The sequence below is a fragment of the Equus caballus genome, chromosome 1, assembly GCF_041296265.1.
Source record: "Equus caballus isolate H_3958 breed thoroughbred chromosome 1, TB-T2T, whole genome shotgun sequence".
NCBI lineage: Eukaryota > Metazoa > Chordata > Mammalia > Perissodactyla > Equidae > Equus > Equus caballus.
Window position 1 is genome coordinate 167,302,247 of NC_091684.1, and position 20,532 is coordinate 167,322,778.

At 43.7% G+C, this 20,532-nt stretch overlaps 1 protein-coding gene across 11 annotated transcripts in view; it reads left to right on the forward strand.

Moving 5' to 3' along the window:
- RYR3 (ryanodine receptor 3) overlaps window positions 1-20,532 on the forward strand; it is a 484,412-nt gene that overhangs the window by 410,940 nt on the left and 52,940 nt on the right. For all 11 annotated transcript variants that reach the window (XM_023620680.2, XM_070239375.1, XM_070239401.1 and 8 more), the window contains 4 exons: window positions 5,974-6,294; window positions 8,937-9,177; window positions 16,272-16,359; window positions 16,472-16,564. In XM_023620680.2, the coding sequence (XP_023476448.2) occupies window positions 5,974-6,294; window positions 8,937-9,177; window positions 16,272-16,359; window positions 16,472-16,564 (743 nt within the window). The remainder of the gene's footprint in view (window positions 1-5,973; window positions 6,295-8,936; window positions 9,178-16,271; window positions 16,360-16,471; window positions 16,565-20,532) is intronic.

The following is a 20,532-nucleotide window of genomic DNA, read 5'->3' on the forward strand; positions in this document are numbered from 1 at the left end:
GCCTGCACTAATAACCTAATTACACTCCGCAAGTCCAAGGAGAGGCTGTGTTTCCAAGGCTGATGACCACATGTTCTCCATCTTCATGGGAAATAAAGCATAAAAAAACACCAGAAGGAACTGAAATTATGCAAGAAACAGAATTTAACAAGAGCACTGATGCACTAAGTTCTAGGACAGCAGTCAGCAAACCATGGCCATGGGCCAAATCTGGCCGGCTGCCTATTTTTGTAAATAACTTTTTAGCGGAACACGGTCACACCCACTCATTTACTTGTTGTCTGTGGCTGCTTCAGCACTATATAGGGGAGGAAAAATAATTTTCCTTCTGCCATTCCTTGTTCTTGGCTGAGACCCTTCCCTCTGTAAAAAAAGACAGATTAACAGGAAGGGGAAAAAAACCATTTTAATTACATACATACAAGTCTGTACAGGAACCCCGTAAAGATATGAGACTCAAGAGGCAGCCAGATGATTAAGCCCTTATATACCATCCCGAGCTAACAAAAGGAGAGGGTTCTGGGGCTTCAAAGGGGAGGAGGCAACTATGAGTTGAGAAGGAGGGTGAGAAGAGGAAATGTATGGTCAACAAAGGTTCCACTGCCCTGCAGATATCTCTCAGATAAAAGGGGTATGTTTGGTAATCGTTCTTGTCCTCATATTAGCTCCCTTTCTATGTAAATTTCCTTTATAAATGTAGATTTCCCTTACTCTTTTTTCAGAGCTTCTCCTTGTGCCATTTCTTAAAAATAATCAGCTTAAAATAATCCTTGGAGTGGCACATTCTGCCAGTCTTCAACTACCGTGGCAGAGTTGAGTAGTGGCAGCAAAGACTGTCTGGCCTACAATGCCTAAAATATTTACTCTCTGGCCATTTACAGAAAATATTTTTCATCCACTATTCTAGAATAACCTAGAACTGGAATCCCAGGCAGGTTGTAAACCTGCCTCTGGAGGGTGGAAGGGAGAATCTTCATATGTGTATGAATTGTGATCTTGTTGACGACCAAAGGAAGAGAACAGAGGAGCTTCAAGCAGGAACCCTGGAATCAAGCTTGGACTTCAGCTGGAAAGAACTACAATGATTTAATAGAAGATGAAGCAAAAATCACCACACCATAGGCCTAAGAAATATTAAGAAAAAGAAGAAGCCATAGTAAACCGTTTCAAATTAGAACTCATCCTATCCAGAACCAGTACTTCCTCAAAATATTAAAACGCAAGGCCAGTAGATGACTGGAGTGCATAGCAATTCCTTTAGTTCGAGCCCCCTTTTCACACTGCCGTGAAACCCTAAGGAAGAGAGTTCTAAGGGAGTTCGGGTTCATGGCACACTTTCCTTTGTCACCACCCTTCTTGCCATCTAAGAATGTGGAGTGCTAGGCCATGGTGCTTTCATTCCCACTTGCTTCTTCTTACTTCAAATAAAAGAAGCAAATCGCCCCCAGAAATGAGGACCAGGACAATTTAGACAAGGCTGCTTAATGAAATTCTTTTCCTGAGCTCGAGTACAGTGGAGACTAGTGTTCTCAGAGCTTGTCAAGAGAGAAGCGTCGCCAAGATGCCTCAACTTTCCAAAGTCTCGTATGAAATCTCTAAGTCAATTACCCAACCCCCTCCGCCTCATCTCACCCTCCCTCCCCTTTCTTGGACTTGCAAAAATATGTTTCCAAACCTTGTTTTTCTCCGCCCTCTCATGATTTTGAGTGAGTCACATCTCACTGTTAAAGTGGGAGCTGAGCAACTGAGTGAGCTTTGGTAATGCTGAGAAATAAATGGCTGTGACATCTGTAGGCAAACACCAGCCCAAGTGTTGCTGTCGAACTCCAAAGGGACATGGGCCCTGGCGTGACAGTGCTGGATACTTACACATTTATTCTTCTCCAACTGTGATTCAGGAAATAGTGTATTTCTATCTCTGTATCTCCAATGTGTAGAACTACGCCTTGGGAAAGAGAGAGACCCACTCTGCTCTTGAGCTCATAGAAATACAGTAGCAGGCAAAATGACTTGACAAGGTGGAGGAAACCCTGGACTGGCTTTGGGAGGGAGTGGAATGACTGTCCCATTGTTCTCCTTCTCAAGGGCTATTTAAAAAATGTTCCTTCTTCTTTTATATACCTTTACATTGATTTAATAAGATATATTCATAAATGGAAAATAAGTATCAATCATTGCATACTCCACATGGAAGAAAGACAAGGTTGTGATTAGAGATGACACAGTTCATCTATCAGTGACACACTGTAGAACTCAGTGCCCCAGTCCCCTGAGCCCATGTTTTTCGTCATTCAATTAATCAACAAAGAGTGAATGCTGACCATGTGGATGGCTCTTGAAGAGTAGAGTGTACATGAATATGTATTCTGGAATAACCAGGTTTGCCTGAAGCCAGAGAATGACTGATGGCTTAATGGACTCTAAGAAGGTAGACTTCCTTCATTATACAAAGTGGGTGGCCTGAGGAATTAAGTAGGGGGATGGATTTATAGGGTGACAAATGATGGGAGCCTTTGCATTAGAAATGCAATATGAACTGATTGATCAAGCCTTCAGTCAATTGGACATCTCTATTAAATGACCGTTGTTTTGCCAGCAGAGTTACTTATATTAGTAACTCTTCTGTCCTGTAAGATCCTGGAGCATTTTCTGACTCATCCAAAAGTTATTAACGTATGCCTAGAAAAAGTTTAATGCTGTTAGGTGCCAGTTATTCAAAACTAGATAAATCTTTGGTTATGTGTGTCAGTGGTCTCTTAATCAGAATCTTAGATTGACCAAAACACCCTAGTCACCAGCAGTTTACTTTCCCAACGCTTATTGGAATAATCAACCTGAAAGGAAGGAAGTCCAGCTCCCAAGTAAGCTGTCTGTCTATGCTGCAAAGAGGAGGTTCTCTCTGCTGCCATCTTCTTGAGGGAAGAGCTCTGTGGTGAAGAAAATAGGGCTTTAGAATCTAACTCTGTGGTTCTAACACCCTAGCATATATCAGAATCACTTGGAAGGCTTGCTCAGTCCTACCTGCAGAGTTCTGATTCAGTAGGTCTGGCTTTAGTAGAGCCTAACAAAGTTTGCAGCCAATGCTGCCGCTGCTGGCGGGAGGACCCTACTTTGAGAATCATTGATCTAGAAGATGACAGGACAGTGTGTTCTAATGATCCCCTAACAGTCTTGTGTCTGATTCTAATAGGACCCAGCTGAGGCTGTTTCTCAGGTAGATAACTCAGCCACATTCATTCTGTGGGTCTGTGATGTGGCATTTGAAGTACAAAACACCATCTAAATCACAAATGTTTCTTCCACTCAAGGACCAATTACATATAAATAACTTTTAAAGGTTATTATAATGACTTCGGAGCAGCAACTTCAAGGAACTCTGTTTTTCTTATAAAAAAAAAAGTGTCTGTGATGATGTATTGCCGATGTGACATTTAAACACACACACCTGAGCTTTCTCATTTATAATTTTACAGCAAACAATTGTAAACTTCAGTTGCATCTGTGGCAGTTGGCATCATTCCGTGTGCAGAGCCTCAGGGTGGAAAGTTGACTTCCCTGCCTTTACCTATTTACTGACACTGTATGTGTATAATTATTTTGTTTGTGAGGGTCTCCCCAGACCCCTGTGTTGATGTCACCCCTGATTCTTGTTGCTCTGCTGCAAAGTACAGGCCAGACTTGTTCTCTACAAATGACCGCCATTAGCAGTGGACTATGTCTGACCCATGTAACTCCCTTCTGCTGTAAATCACGAGAGTTCAACATTCTTTGGCTTTCATGCTCCTGGCCTTTTGAATTATGTGGATTTAAAGGACATTGGTCCACTCCTAACTTCCAAGGAAGAGGGATCTTTAGCCTTCTGCTTGCCAAAGGGCCACAGTTATAGCAGCAGTCATCACTAGGGAAAGGATGTTGGTACCTCATGGGGGCTGCTCCATAGTGGGAAGGCTTCTCCCAGTCCATTGCTTTGGAGCTGCACATGCCATCCACTGGAACTGCTTATCTCAGCTGCAGATTCATTGTCTCCAGGATAGCCAGGATTGTTCTGTATCTCTGCTCCAGACAGTCCAATCATGGGAGAAATCGATACAGTTCCTTTCAACTGGCCAGTATTCCCAAAGGCCAGAGAATTTGCTGTGGCATTTCTTAACTCATTAACCCTTCAATTCCCAGGGACCTATAATCTAGAAAAGAGACACCTCAAGCCAGCAGTAACCCCAGTGGCAAAGGGCCTGCAGGCATAACCCAATTTACTGAACATAAAATTTTATTTGGCTGACACCATGGCCAAGTGATTAAGTTTGCACGCTCCACTTTGGTGCCCCAGGGTTTCACTGGTTCGGATCCTGGAGGCGGACATGGCACTGCTCACCAGGCCATGCTGAGGCGGCATCCCACATGCCACAACTAAAGGACCCACAACGAAAAATACACAGCTATGTACCGGGGGGCTTTGGGGAGAAAAAGGAAAAATAAAATCTTTAAAAGGGGCTGGCCCAGTGGCGCGGCAGTTAAGTGCACATGTTCCACTTTGGCAGCCCAGGGTTCGCCGGTTCGGATCCTGGGTGTGGACATGGCACCACTTGGGAAGCCATGCTGTAGCAGGCGTCCCACATATAAAGTGGAGGAAGATGGGCACAGATGTGAGCTCAGGGCCAGTCTTCCTCTGCAAAAAAGAGGAGGATTGGTGGCAGATGTTAGCTCAGGGCTAATCTTCCTCCAAAAGAAACAATTTTATTTGAAGTCTTTTGCTTTGCCTTTTGAAATTCGTAAGAACTTTGCATTTGACTCCTAATATCAAAAGTAACATCCTCAAATCATCTAGTGGAATTGGTATTCCAAGAAAACGCTCCACATTTTCCTGTGGCTTCTTGGACCCCCTGGCACCCATGGTGCCTGATGCTTTGGCCCATTGTGAGAAGTTTGGCCTGGGAGTGGAGTCTACATAGGATCTGCCTCCCGGCCTGGGCAGACTCAGTGGGGAGCAGTGGGATAAACTGATGCCCCCACAGAGCTTTAGGTATGTGCTTCTTTCTCAGACAGTCCAGTGTCCTTCCATTCAGAGCCCTTGTTATCTTCTCACCTGTCAGGAACCTCAGGATGTTTCTGGTCTCTTCCTGTCTTGTCCTGTCCTTTAACTTAAGGAGAACAGGACATATATCCCCTGCTGCTTCTGTTTGCAATTCTCGTATCTGACAACCTTCCTCGGTTTGATGTTGAACTCTGTCTGTTGACACTTCATCCTGTCTGTCCTTGTTCAGTGAAGTGACCTCAGTCTTCAGTGTGAGGAAAAGATAAAACTAACTCACTCTTCCTTGCACAGAAGCCTTCAGAAACAAAAAGGTTCAAGTGACTGACAGGAAGTCTTGGCACAGGTTGCCTCAGGTTGCCGATAACTTCTGTTGTACATGCAAAAATCAATGCAAGTGCAGGGTTTTTCCCAAAAATTTCAACCGGTTGTCATCTCTGGTCCAGCTGAAGGAATATTTGATGCAGGGGTTTCTTTTTCCTTGTCTAACCAGTACAGATAGGATCCAGGCAATTGAACCATGACTGACACCTAAACACCGATGAGTTGCTTTTCTCCTCCTAGTCCTGCCTTTGCTGCAGCAGGACGCACAAGGGCCCAGGCAGCAGGGGAAGAGGGAGAAGCCAAGAGACTGGCTTTATCACATTGAAGTCTTATGAAATGTTCCTCAGCCATGCCTCTGTTAGGCTGCTTTAACCTTCTGGTTAAGTGTTTTCACCTGAATATGACATCTAGAAAGATAACCCAGCCTCTGGAAGTTGCCGTCTCTCCAAGACAGCTGGAGGACAGAAGCTCCTCCATAGCTTGCACTCACTCATATGAGGTTCTGGGATAGAAACTCACATCTAAAGACCAAAGGAAGGGTGGGACGGGGGGAGAGAAGGTTGCACCGTTCATGCTTTTGAATTACTGTCCCTTCATTCTTCCTGTACCCTCTCGGTCAGTTCTGGGGATGCCAGACACGGTGGAAGAGATGTGTCCTGACGTCCCCCAGCTGGAAGGCCTAATGAAGGAAATCAATGACCTGGCCGAGTCAGGGGCCCGGTACACGGAGATGCCGCATGTCATCGAGGTGATCCTGCCCATGCTCTGCAACTACCTGTCCTACTGGTGGGAGCGGGGGCCTGAGCATCTGCCCCCTAGCACAGGGCCCTGGTGCACCAAGGTCACCTCTGAACACCTCAGTGTCACCCTGGGCAACATTCTGAAAATCATCAACAACAACCTGGGCATCGACGAGGCCTCCTGGATGAAGCGCATTGCAGGTACCGCAAATGCCTTTCTCCCCAGCCCCTGGCCTAGGGCCCAAGATGCCTGGATTCTCTTTTCATCTCTTTTGTTGATTCCATGATGGTTTCAAGCAAGCTCTAGTCTATCTTTAAACTGTTCTTTCCCACCACCCCTTTAGTTGCTTAACAGTAGAAAGAATCAACTTCTTCCTTTGTCGAGCTTCCTGAAGCTAAAGTTCCTGCTCCACTCCCCAACTAATCCAGGCCTCTCAAATCTCCAGGAAGCCCTTCTTGATAAACTCTACCCAATTCAGATGATCATTGCTTTGTTTGCTTTCACTACTTAGGAATCCCATTTGCTCTTACGGTAATAATTGTCCATATTTTCTTGGTAAGTGATCCTGTGTGCTTTCCACACATATAAAACTCACTCCCATCTGGGCTGTGCTGTAAGTTCCTAGCATTTGTATTTCACTTTATGCTTTCTAAGGCACTGTCTAATTTAGGTTCACAGTAGCATCACTTTGTTTTTTCTTTGTCCTTTTTTTTTTTTTTTTTAATATTCCTCTAGAACTCCTTGCATGCAGTAGGCTCTAAATGAATGTTGTTAGCTGATTTCTGTTCCTGAAGCAACCTCAAAAAAAGGAAAGGCTTGGAAAATGAATAACCATAAATATTTAGTGTCCTCTGTGTCAAAGCAGAGTCTGAGGAGATAGAACCTAGGGCAAAGTCGTAGCCTTTGATGGACCTATGGTTTAGACAGACAACTCCTCCATAACAGCTTCACCCATATACTCCTGCACCATGAAACACAGCGGCCAGGTCAAAGGCAGCTACCAGCCCAACCCTAGGTATTTACCTTCCTGGACACACGAGTGGATGATGTTCTGCAAGACCAAGGAAGAAAACGTCTTACTCCTTTCCTGTCTCTGAAATGAACTGAGATCAGAATTATAAATCTTTTAGGTGCTAACGGCTACTGGACTGTATAGGCCTCTGTGAACAAATGAGTAAATAAAGATGTTTCTTTCTTACCCATTAGCCAGAGAATAGTGTTAACACTAAGGCAATTTGTTGAGGAGCTCTAATTTGTAAATCTGGATTAAGGAAAGGAAGGAGATCAAAGGGTCAGTTCCCTTAGCTCCCTAGAGGTACAGAGAGGAAAGATGTCATAGCAGGAGCCCTGCTGAGAGAAAGTGAACTTGGTCTGTTATTCCACAGGTGAATCCACATCTCATCAGTTGGGCCACTTAACTCTTGGTGCCTAAACAGTCGATTTTAAATAGTGACCTCAAATCACCCACATCTGGAATAGCCATTTTGATGGCAAAGTCAAAAGCAGAGGTGCACTCAGTGAGGGTAGAGCGTGAAATGTGAGCCATCCCAGCACAAAGCAGTGAGTTTCAGCTTCTGGGTTAATGCATCTCAGCAGAGAGCTGCCTTCACTTTCTCCTTCGAAGCAGTCTCTTTTAGGAAAGTATAAAATAAGGCAAAGTGACATTAAAAAGAAAAGTACTGGAATGTAGGCTGTTTCCAATTGAAATGCCCTAAGCTAAAGAAACTTCGCAATACACAACATACACTATACACATTGTCGGTGGTTCATGACTCTTCTTAATTTTATTTCACTTTTTTTTTTTTTTGAGGAAGATTAGCCGAGCTAACTACTGCCAGTCCTCCTTCTTTTTGCTGACGAAGCCTGGCCCTGAGCTAACATCCATCCCTATCTTCCTCTACTATATATGTGAGACGCCTACCACAGCATGGCGTGCCAAGCGGTGACATGTCCGCACCCAGGATCCAAACCGGCAAACCCTGGGCCAGCGAGAAGCGGAACATGCGCACTTAACTGCTGTGCCACCGGGGTGGCCCCTCACTTATTTTTTTAATAATCACTCTAATTTGGATCTTTGTTGGGAATTGGACCAATAGGGTATTCCACTTGAGCAATAGGATATTCCACTTGAGCAATAGGATAAGACATGTAGGTTTTATCTTTTTCTTTAAGAGGACCGGAATCATAGCCCCACAACACCCCGATTGCTTGTTTCTGCTCTTTGACTTCTAGCGGCCTCCCCAGCCTCTCCCTCAGTTCCCTACAGCTGAAAACAGCTCATCAGCCTTTCTCAGGGGGCAGAGGAGCCTCCAGGCAGTAGGTTGACAGTTCTCAAGTGTTGGGGACTGAGAACTGGGGTTAGGTTAATGTATTTTTAACGACAAGTTTTTCTATAAAATAACCAGAAAGCATTGTATTGAGCGCCTACTCTGGGCTAAGCACTGTTCTGGCTGTTATGAACGAAAGGCTTCCTTCAAGGAGTTTATAATCCAGCTAATGAGCCAAAACCAATATGAACATGCTATAAAATGATACAAGATAGTCTATTGTGAAGAGCTAAGAGGTGTGGCAAATGCTTTGCATGCATGAGGAGTTCAGGGGTGGCAGGGGACAAGCAGAAAAGGAATAGGGACCTCCTCCTGTAGCTCCACCCTCCCAATTGTGGCTTCATAAGAAGGAAGTGCCAAGTGGAAGATTAAGGCAGGGAACAAGGGGCAGGTGCCATTCTGAGCTGATGGGTTTTCACAGCTTCACCTTTCAGTATCCCTTTTTTTTTTTTTTTTTTAAATCAATTGTTATACTATGTGAAATGAGCGGGAGGCCCTTTTGTTTGCAAACACAGTGTATGCCCAGCCTATCATCAGCAAAGCCAGGCCTGGCCTGCTGAGAAGCCACTTCCTCCCAACTCTGGAGAAGCTGAAGAAAAAAGCTGTCAAGACCGTGCAGGAGGAGGAGCAGCTGAAAGCCGACAGTAAAGGTGACACTCAGGAGGCGGAGCTTCTCATCCTGGATGAGTTCGCAGTCCTCTGCAGAGACCTCTACGCCTTCTACCCCATGCTGATCCGCTACGTGGACAACAACAGGTACAGGGAGGCCTGGGGAAGCCTGGCCACAGGATGGAATGATTGGGTTGTGTGACAAGTGAGAGAGGGAGGTCATGGCTGCCACCACCAGAGCCCTCTCATGCCACCCCCCCAAAAATTCCTAGTGTAAGAGCTCTGGGTAGGGCTTTTCTTGACCAGTTGATTCTACATGGTCAGTGGCATGGCCACCCCTTCCATCCTCACAGGCTACCATAGGTAAAAGGGAATTGGTTGAATAAGGGCAGCAGTAACCCACTTCTGCCCCTCTGCTGTTCTGTCACACATTCATTCAACGGACATTACCGACTCTGTGTCAGGCACTGTTCCAGGCCTTAGGGGACAGGAGTGAACAAGACAGACCAAGATGTGTGGCTTAAGGAGCTTTCAGTTTGGCAGGGGAGTGGGGCATGCACCAATAAATAAAATAAGTACTTATACACTTAGATATTTACTTCTATACTTTATGTATACGTAAATTATGCAAAGCAGAGTAAGGGGAATTAGGAGTACCAGGGTGGGGTGGAGTCACAGATTTAAATAGATGTTACTGAGAAAGTGAAATTTGAGCAAAGACCTGAGGAGATGAGGTTGGGAACCATGTGGGTCTGGGGAAGGATGTTCCAGAAAGAAGGAACATCTAGTGCAAGCCCAGAGGAAGGAGTGTGTTTGGGAGGTTCATGGGACCACAAAGAGTCCACTGCAGCTGGAGAAGAGTGAGGGGTGGGAAGAACAGTGGGAGAGATCAGAGAGGCAACAGAGGGCCAAGAGTACAGGGCCTTCGAGGCCACTGTAAAGACTCTGGCTTTAACTCTGAGTGAGATGAGAAGTTGGTGGAGGTTTTGAGCTAATCTGTGATGTGATCTGATTCACTTTTTGAGCACTGGCCATGGGATGGGGCAAATAAAGAAGTGAGGAGACCAGATGGGAGGCTCACAATGATCCAGTTGAGAGCTGATGGTGATCCAAAGAGACAGAGCAGACCAGTGGTTGCCAGGGCCTGGAGGGAGGTGGAATGAGGAGCAACTGCTTAATGGGATTGGGGTTTTCTTTTGGAGTCCTGAAAATGTTCTGCAACTAGATAGTGATAGTGGTTGCCCAACAGTGTGAATGTATTAAATGTCACTAATAGCAGATTTTATGTTATGTGTATTTTACCACAATTAAAGAGAAAAAAAAAACAGAGTTATCAGTGGCTGGGGCCAGGATAGTAGCAATGAAGGTTGCCAGAAGACGTCAGATTCTGGGTCTATTTTAAAGGTGGAGCCGTTGGGACTTCCAGACTGGGAATGGAAGAAAAGACGAAAGTCAAAGATGACTCTGGGCAAATGGAAGGAGGGAGTTTCCAGCAACTGAGTTAGGGAAAACTGTTGGGTACAGAAGTTTATTAGGGGAAGATCAGGAGATCACTTTTGGACGTGTTAAATGTGACTTGCCTATTCAATATAAAAATGAAAATGTTAGTGGGCAGTTGAGAATATGAGTCCAGAATTCAAAGAGAGGTCTGGTGTAGAGTTACGAATTTGGGAGTCATCAACATATTGATATGTAGTATTTAAGAACCTTGAGACTAGATAGGTAAAGGATTGAGGAGGAGAGAGAAGAGTTCTAAGGACTGAGCCTTGTGCTCTCCAACGTTAAGAGGTCAAGCAGAAGAGGAAGGACAGCAAATTAGGCTGAGACTGAGAGGGAGCAACCAATGAGACAGGAGGAAGCCAACAGATTGTTGTGTCCTGGGTGCCAACTTCACAAAGCGTTTCCAGGAGGAAAGAATGATGAATGAAGGTTATTGGGACCTTGACAAGAGCTGTTTCAGTGGAGCAATGGAAATGAAAACCTCTTTGAAGTGGACTAGAAGAAAATGGGAGAAAAGGACTTGGAGACAGCAGTACAGACAACTCGTCCAAGGAGTTTTACTATAAAGGGGAGCAGAGAAAGGGATGCTAGCTGGAGGCAGACGCAGGGTCAAGAGAAGAGTTTATAAGATAGGAGACTTGTTGACTTGTTTCTTTGTGAATGGGAAAGATCCAATAGAGAAGAGGAAATTGATCGTGTAAGAGTGAGAGAGAGAATTTCTGAAGCAATATCCTTGAGCAAGCAAAGGGTCAGCATTAGATAGTTCATCCATAGGAACAAGCAGGAGGGCAGGGAGCATGGATGCTGAGGCTGGTAGATAGACACACACACACACACACACACATACATACATACATACATACATATACCTCCATCCATATATATGGATGGATGGAGGTCTGTAGGAGTCCTTTAGTGATTGCTTCCATTCTCATTAATGTAGGAAGCAAGATGATCAGCTGAGAGTGAGGGTGGGAGAAGGTGTTTAGAGGTTTGAGGAATAGGAGAAGATATGAGGCAGTGGCCAGGGAGAGTGGGAGAGTAGATGGACCACGGAAGTGCAGTGTGATTGCCGAGCAGCATTAAGTGCCCCACTTGGGCTCTGTGGTCATGAATTTCAAGTGAGACTTGTCAGCAGGTTGTGTTTTCTCCAGCCAGTTCAGCCATCAGGTACAGACCCAAAGTAGGAAAATAGTTGGATTTAACCGGGGTTGGAGTTTTACAAAGTGAATATGATAAAGAAAAATGGGTTAGGGAATTGAGGGTGTATGTAAAAGGGTAATTATAAAGATTGACCGTGGAATTTAAGCTGGACGATGAGGGAACTGAGGACATAGGAGGCTAAGGTCCATGAACAGGCAAAGGAACAAAGGATTGTTGGTCCCAATGAGGGCAAAGACCAAATAGCTATTTTTATTATACCAACCCTTTTAAAGTTTAAAGGCCTAAAATATAAATTTGGGAAAGTTTAATTTTAAAATATTCCACTGTAGATATTGAAAGGACCTAAGAATATTTGGGGAACATTACTAACTTTTTGAATGGTATGCCATTCTGTCGTGGGCAGGGAATAGGTCTGGTACTGCCCATTTTAGTATTTATTTTATCAGATAAATTCTACTTACTATTTAAAATAGTTTACTTAAGATTACTCATATTTCACATTTCAAAATAAATACCTTACACACACTATATATATCTATGTATATATATAATCTCTTACCTATCTATGGGAGATTTTAATCGTTTTCTCAAAAGAAACCCTGTTTTGAGGGTCATCATTTTAGTCGCTTCTGATAACATAATTATGTTAGAAGTTTAGAGAAGGAATTTGTCAGAGTTTGAGATGAAAGTGGAGTAAGGTTGCTCCTGGAATAGCTCTTTAATTGCATTTGTCACTATTGACGATCAAGACTCAAGAGAGAGTGTGTTCCACTTACACAGTGTTTGACACTTGCTAAAAACGGCAATGTCAGGGAGTCTTTGAGATCATCATTAATTCATTCATCCCCTCTTTTCAACACATTCTTCCCTAAACACCAGGGAGGGGAGCATTATGGCCATCTGAGCCTTGCTTAGAAATACTTCCTTCCTATGTGGGTGCCTTTTCCTTCTTCAGGTCCTTTCTTCACCCAAAAGAATTAGCTGGCTTAGAATTATGGGGTTGTGGAGTTTGCAGGAATATTAGAGAACAACTTACTTCTTGCTTCTAACTAGATGAATAAATACCCTTTTCCTTTTTCCTGGCCTCTGATTATCCGCCACAGTTATAGACGACAGGTGCAGCCTTGCAGTGTGCACTCCCATTCTAGTGTCAGACAGTTTGAACCATTTTGAGCTTAAATCTGTAACTCCCGGCCACCGGCTCTGAGGTTGCTCTTTAGAGCCACGCAAAACTACCGCACTCTGCCTCGTGGCAGTTCCTCAGATATCAGAGAATACCATCTTGTCCTGTCCTCCTCCTGTTTTCCACATCGTAGTAAACCTCAGCAGTGTCTCAAGTTTCTTCACCATCGAGAACACTGTTCTGAAGAGAAACTTCTGTAGGTCAGTCTTCAGCCTGAAGTTGACCCCGAAAGAGCAAGAACTCCAGGCGTGGTGTGATCAGCAGAGAAAATCAACTCTCTGTCTCCTCGTGCCAGGAGACACAAGTCAATGAAGGTTAAACAAACCTCCCTACATGAGGCAATGGCTTCTCAGCTTCTTTCTGGAAATCAGAAATGCTGGGAACATAGAAATGAACAACTTTAAATAGTATGATTTTTGGTGAAAACCCATCTCTCACACTGTTGGAGGGAATCCAAGTAAATCCCTGTGCAGTGACTGCCTCAGGCTGTGTCCTCTACAGGGCACTTAGGAGCAAGGCAGAAATAAGCTCTTTCCTCTGAGTCGGACATCCTGACCATGAACAGAGGAGCATGGCTTTACTTTGAAAACCTGGTAACTCGACATTTTAAAAATGGAAGTCCAGCTCTCCTTATTCTTGCTGTCATCCAAGATTTGATTCTTTTTTTTTTCCTTCTCCTTCTCTTCTTCTTCTCCCCAAAGCCCCCTAATACCTATTTGTATATTTTAGTTGTGGGTCCTTCTGGTTGCAGGATGTGGGACACCACCTCAGCATGGCCTGATGAGCGGTGCCATGTCCACACCCAGGATCCAAACCAGCGAAACCCTGAGCCGCTGAAGTAGAGCGCACAAACTTAACCACTTGGCTATGGGGCCAGCCCCCAAGATTTGATTCTTATGCTTCGTATTTTCTGTTAATATGCTCGGTAATTTCATCCACTTGTGTTGCTTCTACCATCACTGCCACAGATCTTTGCCTCTAAATCCAGCTTTCTGCCGACGTACAGCCCTGCATTTTCTGACTGCCTTTTAGCAGCACACAGTGCAAATGGTAAAAGAAACCGGCAGATCAGTTAAGTACCTCCAAAAGGATCAAGTGTCTGAGTATTGAGAGAGAGCTGAATTCCGTGGAAGACTGGGAGCAGGGAGGAGACGAGTCTGGTTAATCATTTGGGGGTAGAAAGAATATGGGCAAGTAAGAGAGGTGAGGTCAGCATCTTCTGTTCTGCAAATACCGTCTTAATCTAGTTTGAGAGAGGTGCCCAGAGGTTGTGTGCCTGGGGGAAAACATTTAATGAGATCCTCTTCATTCACCCCCACCACTCTGAAACTGAAGAAAAGACCTCACTAGAGATCAAGAGTAAAGATTTGCTTTTATCTCTAAGAAGAAGAAGGGTGTTGAAAACAGAATTCATTCAGCTGAAACTGCATTCCCATGGGAAGGCAGAGGTATCAAAATCCTCCTCTTTCTCCTGTGAGGAAATGTTTACCTAAGATTTTGTTTTCAGTGCTCCTGTTACTCAGTCCCTGTGGCTGAACGTTTCCTTGGCAGGACAGGACATGACCCCTCGCCTCTTCCCACTCAAGACATAGTGCAAACCTAGGAAGCTCATTTAAACCAAAACACTAAAGAGGGAACAGCTGGCACTTCTGATAAAACTAGACGCTTGACCCTGAAAAAGCACTCCTGAAAAATCAATGTGAAAGGAATCAAAAAGCATTACCCATCTCAAGTCTCAAGCTTGATTGCCTCTGGATGCTAGTAATGGATACCTGATCATAGTGGCTTAAAGAAATTAGAAGCTAAATCTCACACATAAAACAAGTCCAGAGATATCCAATCCAAGGCTAGTGTGGTTGCTCCTCATTAGAGACCCTCACTTCTCCGTCTTTCCATCCTCTGGAAGATAGATTGGCTTCCATCCTCGAGGTTACTTTATGGTACAATATGCCAATTAGAATTAGAGCCATCATATTTTCATTCCAGGCAGGAAGTAGGAAAGCATCAGGGAAAGGCAAAAGGACACCTTCAGCTATCTCTCATCCCTTTTAGAGCTTTTCCAGAAGGCCCATCCAACAACTTCCACTTCCATCATTGATCAGAATTTAGTTACATGGCTATCTCTCAAGGGAGGCTGGGAATGTGATCTTCAGCAGGGCACAATGGTTCCTTGAATAAAACGGGATTTTGTTCCTTAGGAAGAAGAGAGTGAATGTTGGGTAGACGACCTATAGTGTCTACTATATAAAGGAGAGGCTAGTTGAGGTAAAAAACAAGAAAGATTAGACAAGAACATCTGTGAAACTGGAACTCAGGGCAGTAAGGAGTTGAGATGGTGAGAGAGGGATCCGAAGGTGGTCTTGACCTCACGAGTCTTCACCTTTCTTCCTTAGCTGTGCTCTCCATGAGTGGGCAGCAGGTACAGGCTGCTCAGGGCAATTCAGTCTGATGTCCTAGGGCTTAAGGAACTGGCTTTTGATAGCCATTACCCTGCATGCGTCAAGGAACATTGGGTTTTTCAGGCCACTCATAAGAGCCAAAGTTTTGTTTAACCTAAGAAAGACGACAGACAATTTAACTTCACCTGTGTCACTCTATGCAGATATTTGAAAATGGCAACTCACCGAACCCTTTCAAAATATAATTTGATTCAAATGTGTAAGATACTTAGGGGCAAGACAACTTTAAGGAAATGACTGAATTCTACTGCAATTTATCTGTCTTGCTGCCACTACGAAATTTCTTAACCTAGCCTGGTTGAAAAAAAAAAAAAAGAGGAGTAACATTTATGGGGAATTTCTAAATCATTTCAGAGGGAATGGGAGATGTTTGGTCTCTATCCGTAAACTTCAAATAACAGTGAAAAACATATTATCTTACAAATTGCATTCATAAAATTGACTTTGAAAGGGAAAGGGGTGCAGCCTGAGCTGTTTATAGAGTGCTCAGAATTTCAGAGGTTTGACAATGACAAGTGTCAATGACAAGATTAGACGTCATGGTGACCAAGACTTGCCTGGTCTTGCTAGCCTTCTGGATTAAAGGAAGCCTGTCCCAAAAGATGGTGTGCAACCTTAATCACCTTATCAGTTTAAGGAAGAAAAAACCTACCTTTGACAATTTTGAAATGTTGATTTATGACATCTGTTTGTTAAGATAATCCTTGAATCTTTTGGTAAAATGGAAATGATTATTGTAGGTCCTTCAGAAGTAACTACAATTATATGCCTATAAGCATTGTATTGGTGTTGAGTCTCTCTGAAGATTGCCTTCGTATGGGAATGAGGTTTTATCTGGATAAATGTGTGCATCCGATGTCTGTATAGTTTTTAGAGTGTGACTGTTTTAATCATTACTGAATTTCATATGCATATTCATTTACTTTTCAACTCAGATCTAACTGGCTCAAAAGCCCCGATGCTTATTCTGACCAGCTCTTCCGCATGGTGGCCGAGATCTTCATCCTGTGGTGTAAATCTCATGTAAGGACACATGTAGGCCCTGGCTTTAGAGATGGCTGGGAAAGGCCCAGACCTCAGAAAACTTCCTTGTAATGTTTGCTTTTTTATTCCCCGCCCTCCCCCCCAAACCTAGAACTTCAAGAGGGAAGAGCAAAATTTTGTCATTCAGAATGAAATCAACAACTTGGCGTTTTTAACCGGAGACAGCAAAAGCAAGATGTCAAAAGTAAGTCCTTAGCAATCAATTTCAAAGACTCTTCACCCTTGACCTAAGCTCTGAATCTTGGATGTATGACGGGGTTAGCTCCGTAGTGCGTTTAGGTCAAACCACGAAAACCAACAGTCTCTACTGTTGTTTCTTTGAGAATGAGCCAGAAGAAACTGCTCTCAAATAAGCATGGTCATCATATTTTATGAAATAGCTGCTTGTATGTTAAAAAGTTTAAGTTTCAAGACTTGCCTAAGGCATTCGAGAGGTCTTCCCAACAAAGGCTGCTATTAGTTGTTTTAAAATAGAACTACTTCCTGTGTTGTGAAGCTACAAAAATGCACACGCTTAGAGCCACCTTTTGATTAGCTATGACGAAAGTACCTTGCTTGGAAGAGTTTGTTAGGACATATTCTTACAGTGTACTTGTTTTCCTCCTATCTGGAACATCCAGTAGCTGTTTTATTTCAGTTGTGCTGACCTCTTAATGCCTTCTCTTTATTTTTCCATGTGATTTGCATTCAGAAACCCAAACATTTGTCCATCTCCTGCAGGAAGTGGTTGAAAGAGGGCATACCAGACATCTGTCTGAAAAAAAAGAGTAACCTATAGGGAGGATTGTAGCAGGAATATGGCATGGGGCTGGGAGTGGGCCAGGGGAGAGGGGGAGAGTTGTTGGGGATTGGCCTCCCGCTCCTCCTGAGTCAGCTCTGCTTTGCTGTTTTAATTGGAGAGAATTCTCAGACACACTCCTTCAGGCGTACGTACAAAAGCAAGACTTACATAAATGTGATGTTTTGTCACCAGCTGTTATGGCTTACCCTTGGCTCTGTTCCCTTAAGAAGTGTGCCTCAATGAGGGTTGACTGTATATGTCAAGTATAAGTGACTGACATGGAATGCCTGAGATGTGCAACTCTCTCATTGCTGGTACAGTGCTGCCTTTGAGGAACATGAAGGTGGAGTGTGCATGGGGACCCCTCAGAAGTGAAAATCATTTCTGGAAAGATGACAATCATGGGTTTGTAGCAAAGCCTTTGGGGCATCTTTCCAAATACCCATTTGGGATGGAAGACCTGTGTATGTGGAGCTGCAGACATGGGACTGATATGACACCAAGAATGAAAACTTTAGCACCCAAAACTTCACCCTATGTGGCTAGCTCTGGTCAGCTACAGCCACTCTGAACCTTCCATGTATACAGTGCTTAATAAAATTTGATAAATAAAATTGTGCACATACACATATAGAGGTCAAAACTATATATTCACATTCAAGAGGAATCTTTGCTTCAAATAAACCTTACTTATGGTAGGTTTTGCTTTAGATAATTTTTATTTGATTTTCCAAAATTCATTTTGCATTCAACTTTTGGCAAACCCATCTGCTGCTCGTGTGAGGTTTATAAGGTAGGGTTTTTCAGACTCCCAATCCCTGGACATTTATCTTGTTTCCTCCAAAGGGTCTTTTTACAACTATCATAGGCTATCTTTTGACCCCATCCACCTGCAGCAAGTCAGTAAATCCCAGACAGATTCCATGCTACCTTCAACTTGGGGTGGAGCCATTGGCTCAGGACTGAACCAGCTAACATCCGTTGTTATTGTCAGTGGATGGCAGCAAACCAATGGAAATGACTATGATGTAAGGATTTGGATCCCAGATGAGCAGAAATGGCAAAGACATCTCAACCTTCTGGTGATGAGTGGACACTCAGGGTCCTTGGGTTTACGCTTGGAAAGAGATGAGGTGACAGAGCATAACATTTCAAAACTAACCTACTAACAAATTAACATGAAATTTTGTCATTCACATCACTGTATGAGGAAAAGTGTATGTTTGTCTTGTCAGAGGATTGTCATATCCAGAATCTGTGCATCTTCCCTGTTGGTAAGGTTAGTCTACAGGAGCAAATGCTTTCATTTCATTTCCATTGACATTGTATGCCATCTTTTTCTGAGCCACAAGGGAAAGGATCAAAGTTGCATTGTGATGGATGTGAGGACGCTCCCTAAATATTAAATAATATTGGCCATACTCTTCATGGTAACAATTATTGATATTGTTTTTGTTGCCTCAGTCGAGACACAAAGCGTAGTGGTAAATAGGACTAGAGACTGAAAGGAAGCTAAGCCCCACCCTTGGCCCAGCCCTTAAGTGAGGGTATGACCATGCATCATTCACTTAACTCCTCCTCTGGGCCCCAATTTACCAACCTGTAGAATGGGCTTACCACCTGACTCTTCCTAACTCTACCAGGATGCTCTGTTTAAAAGTCAGTTTTAAATTGCATCTCTAGGATAGAGATAAATGCAGCATATTATTTCAGACAGAGATACCGTGCCTCCAATAAACAGCACGTTATAGCCATTTGTGGTATTTTTTGGATGTAGAACTAGAACTACATATTGAGAGAGGGGGGAGGGAGTATTCTTCCTTATTATCAGTTGAATCCCCATTGCTTTCGCCTCCTTGAAATTAGATGTTCTCTCTCCTACCTGATCAGAGTGGTCACCTGTCACCTGTGCTTGCTTTCATCTCCAATCTTAACTGAATTCTGGTGTTGTATAAATGAAATTGGCCTCATGCATATGGCAGCTGTTGCAGAGAAATGTGTCCTGGAATGCTGCGTGCCCACATACACTGCACACGCCATTGCAGATGGAAAGGAAGCAGGAAAAAAATATACAGTGGGCCACACTGTTCACACTTGATTAATTGAAGACCCGTTCAAAGATGTGTTATTTTTCTGGCAGCTGCAGCAGAGTTTTGGGAGAGCTCATTGTATATTTTGTTTATATAACACCGGTTTGTAAATATATTTTAAACTAAACGTAACTAAGCTAAGCAAGTGTTTTTTCGTTTTGTTTTTAAACTTGTTTTGTTTTCTGGAAAAATGGCAGCAGCTTCCTCGGAGGGGAATGGTAAGTTAGAACGTGTTTAGCCCAAGAAATGCCAGTTCCTTGGCCAAGACTGTAAACAATGAAAGAGTTGTGATGCGGGAAATATTAGTGTGCCTTGTTGTTTAAAGCCACCGCACCTCTTGAGTTTGATTTCAATGTATAGAAAAGGAGCAGGGAAGATGTTAGAAGACAGCTTTGAGTTTTTCAGGGGTATTCAGAACTACATGTGTGGGTTTGCTTATTGCTTCAGTCTCCCCTGCTGCTCACTCTCCTCTCTCTCATTCCCTCCACCTCCCACCTTTTGTCACTTTTATTTATATTCCCTTTGCTGTTGCATTTGTGTAGCTCTGGTCCCTGCCCCCCACCTCCCTTTCTCTCTCCCCCTCTTCCCCCTCCCTCTCCATCCCCTCCTTCCTCCCTCCTCCTTCCCCTCTCCATCCCCCATTCTTCTCACCCTCCCTTCCCCTCCCCTCTCCTTCCCCCTCCCCTTTCCTCCCCTTCTACTCCCTCCCTTCCCCTTTTCTTCCCTCCTTCCTCTTCCCCCTCCCTCTCCCCCTCTCTCCCTCTCTCTCTCTCTATCCCTCCCTGCTTCTCCCACTGCCCTTCTTCCTTCTTTTCCTTTGTCTTTCCCTTGCTTTCTCATTCTCAGATTGGCTTCTGGAAATTCTCCTTTCCCCTCAATGTCTCATGTTGGGTTGACTTTCAGTGGGGATGAGAACTTCACACGGAGCAGATTTGCCCTCGTCCTGGGCTGTCTCAGTGTAACACACTAGCACCACGTGTGTGTCCTCCCCAAACTCCCTTTCCCTGAAGAATCTATGTTTTTTCCTTCAGTTCACACATAAAATCCTCTGTTTGATCATAAACTACTGGTGATAAAGTGTCAGGAAGTGAAATGATTTTGATGGTATAGAAATTCAGAAATTTCTGTTTGGAAAATAAAAAGTTTCAGCTACCTTTGGAAAAAAAAAAAAAAAGCATTTCCAGCATAGGAAAATGCATTGAGTTAACTGATCTTAGCAATATGTGAAGAAAAGAATAAAATTAGAACCTGTAGCATGTAGGAGCCTTTGACCTAAGGTAT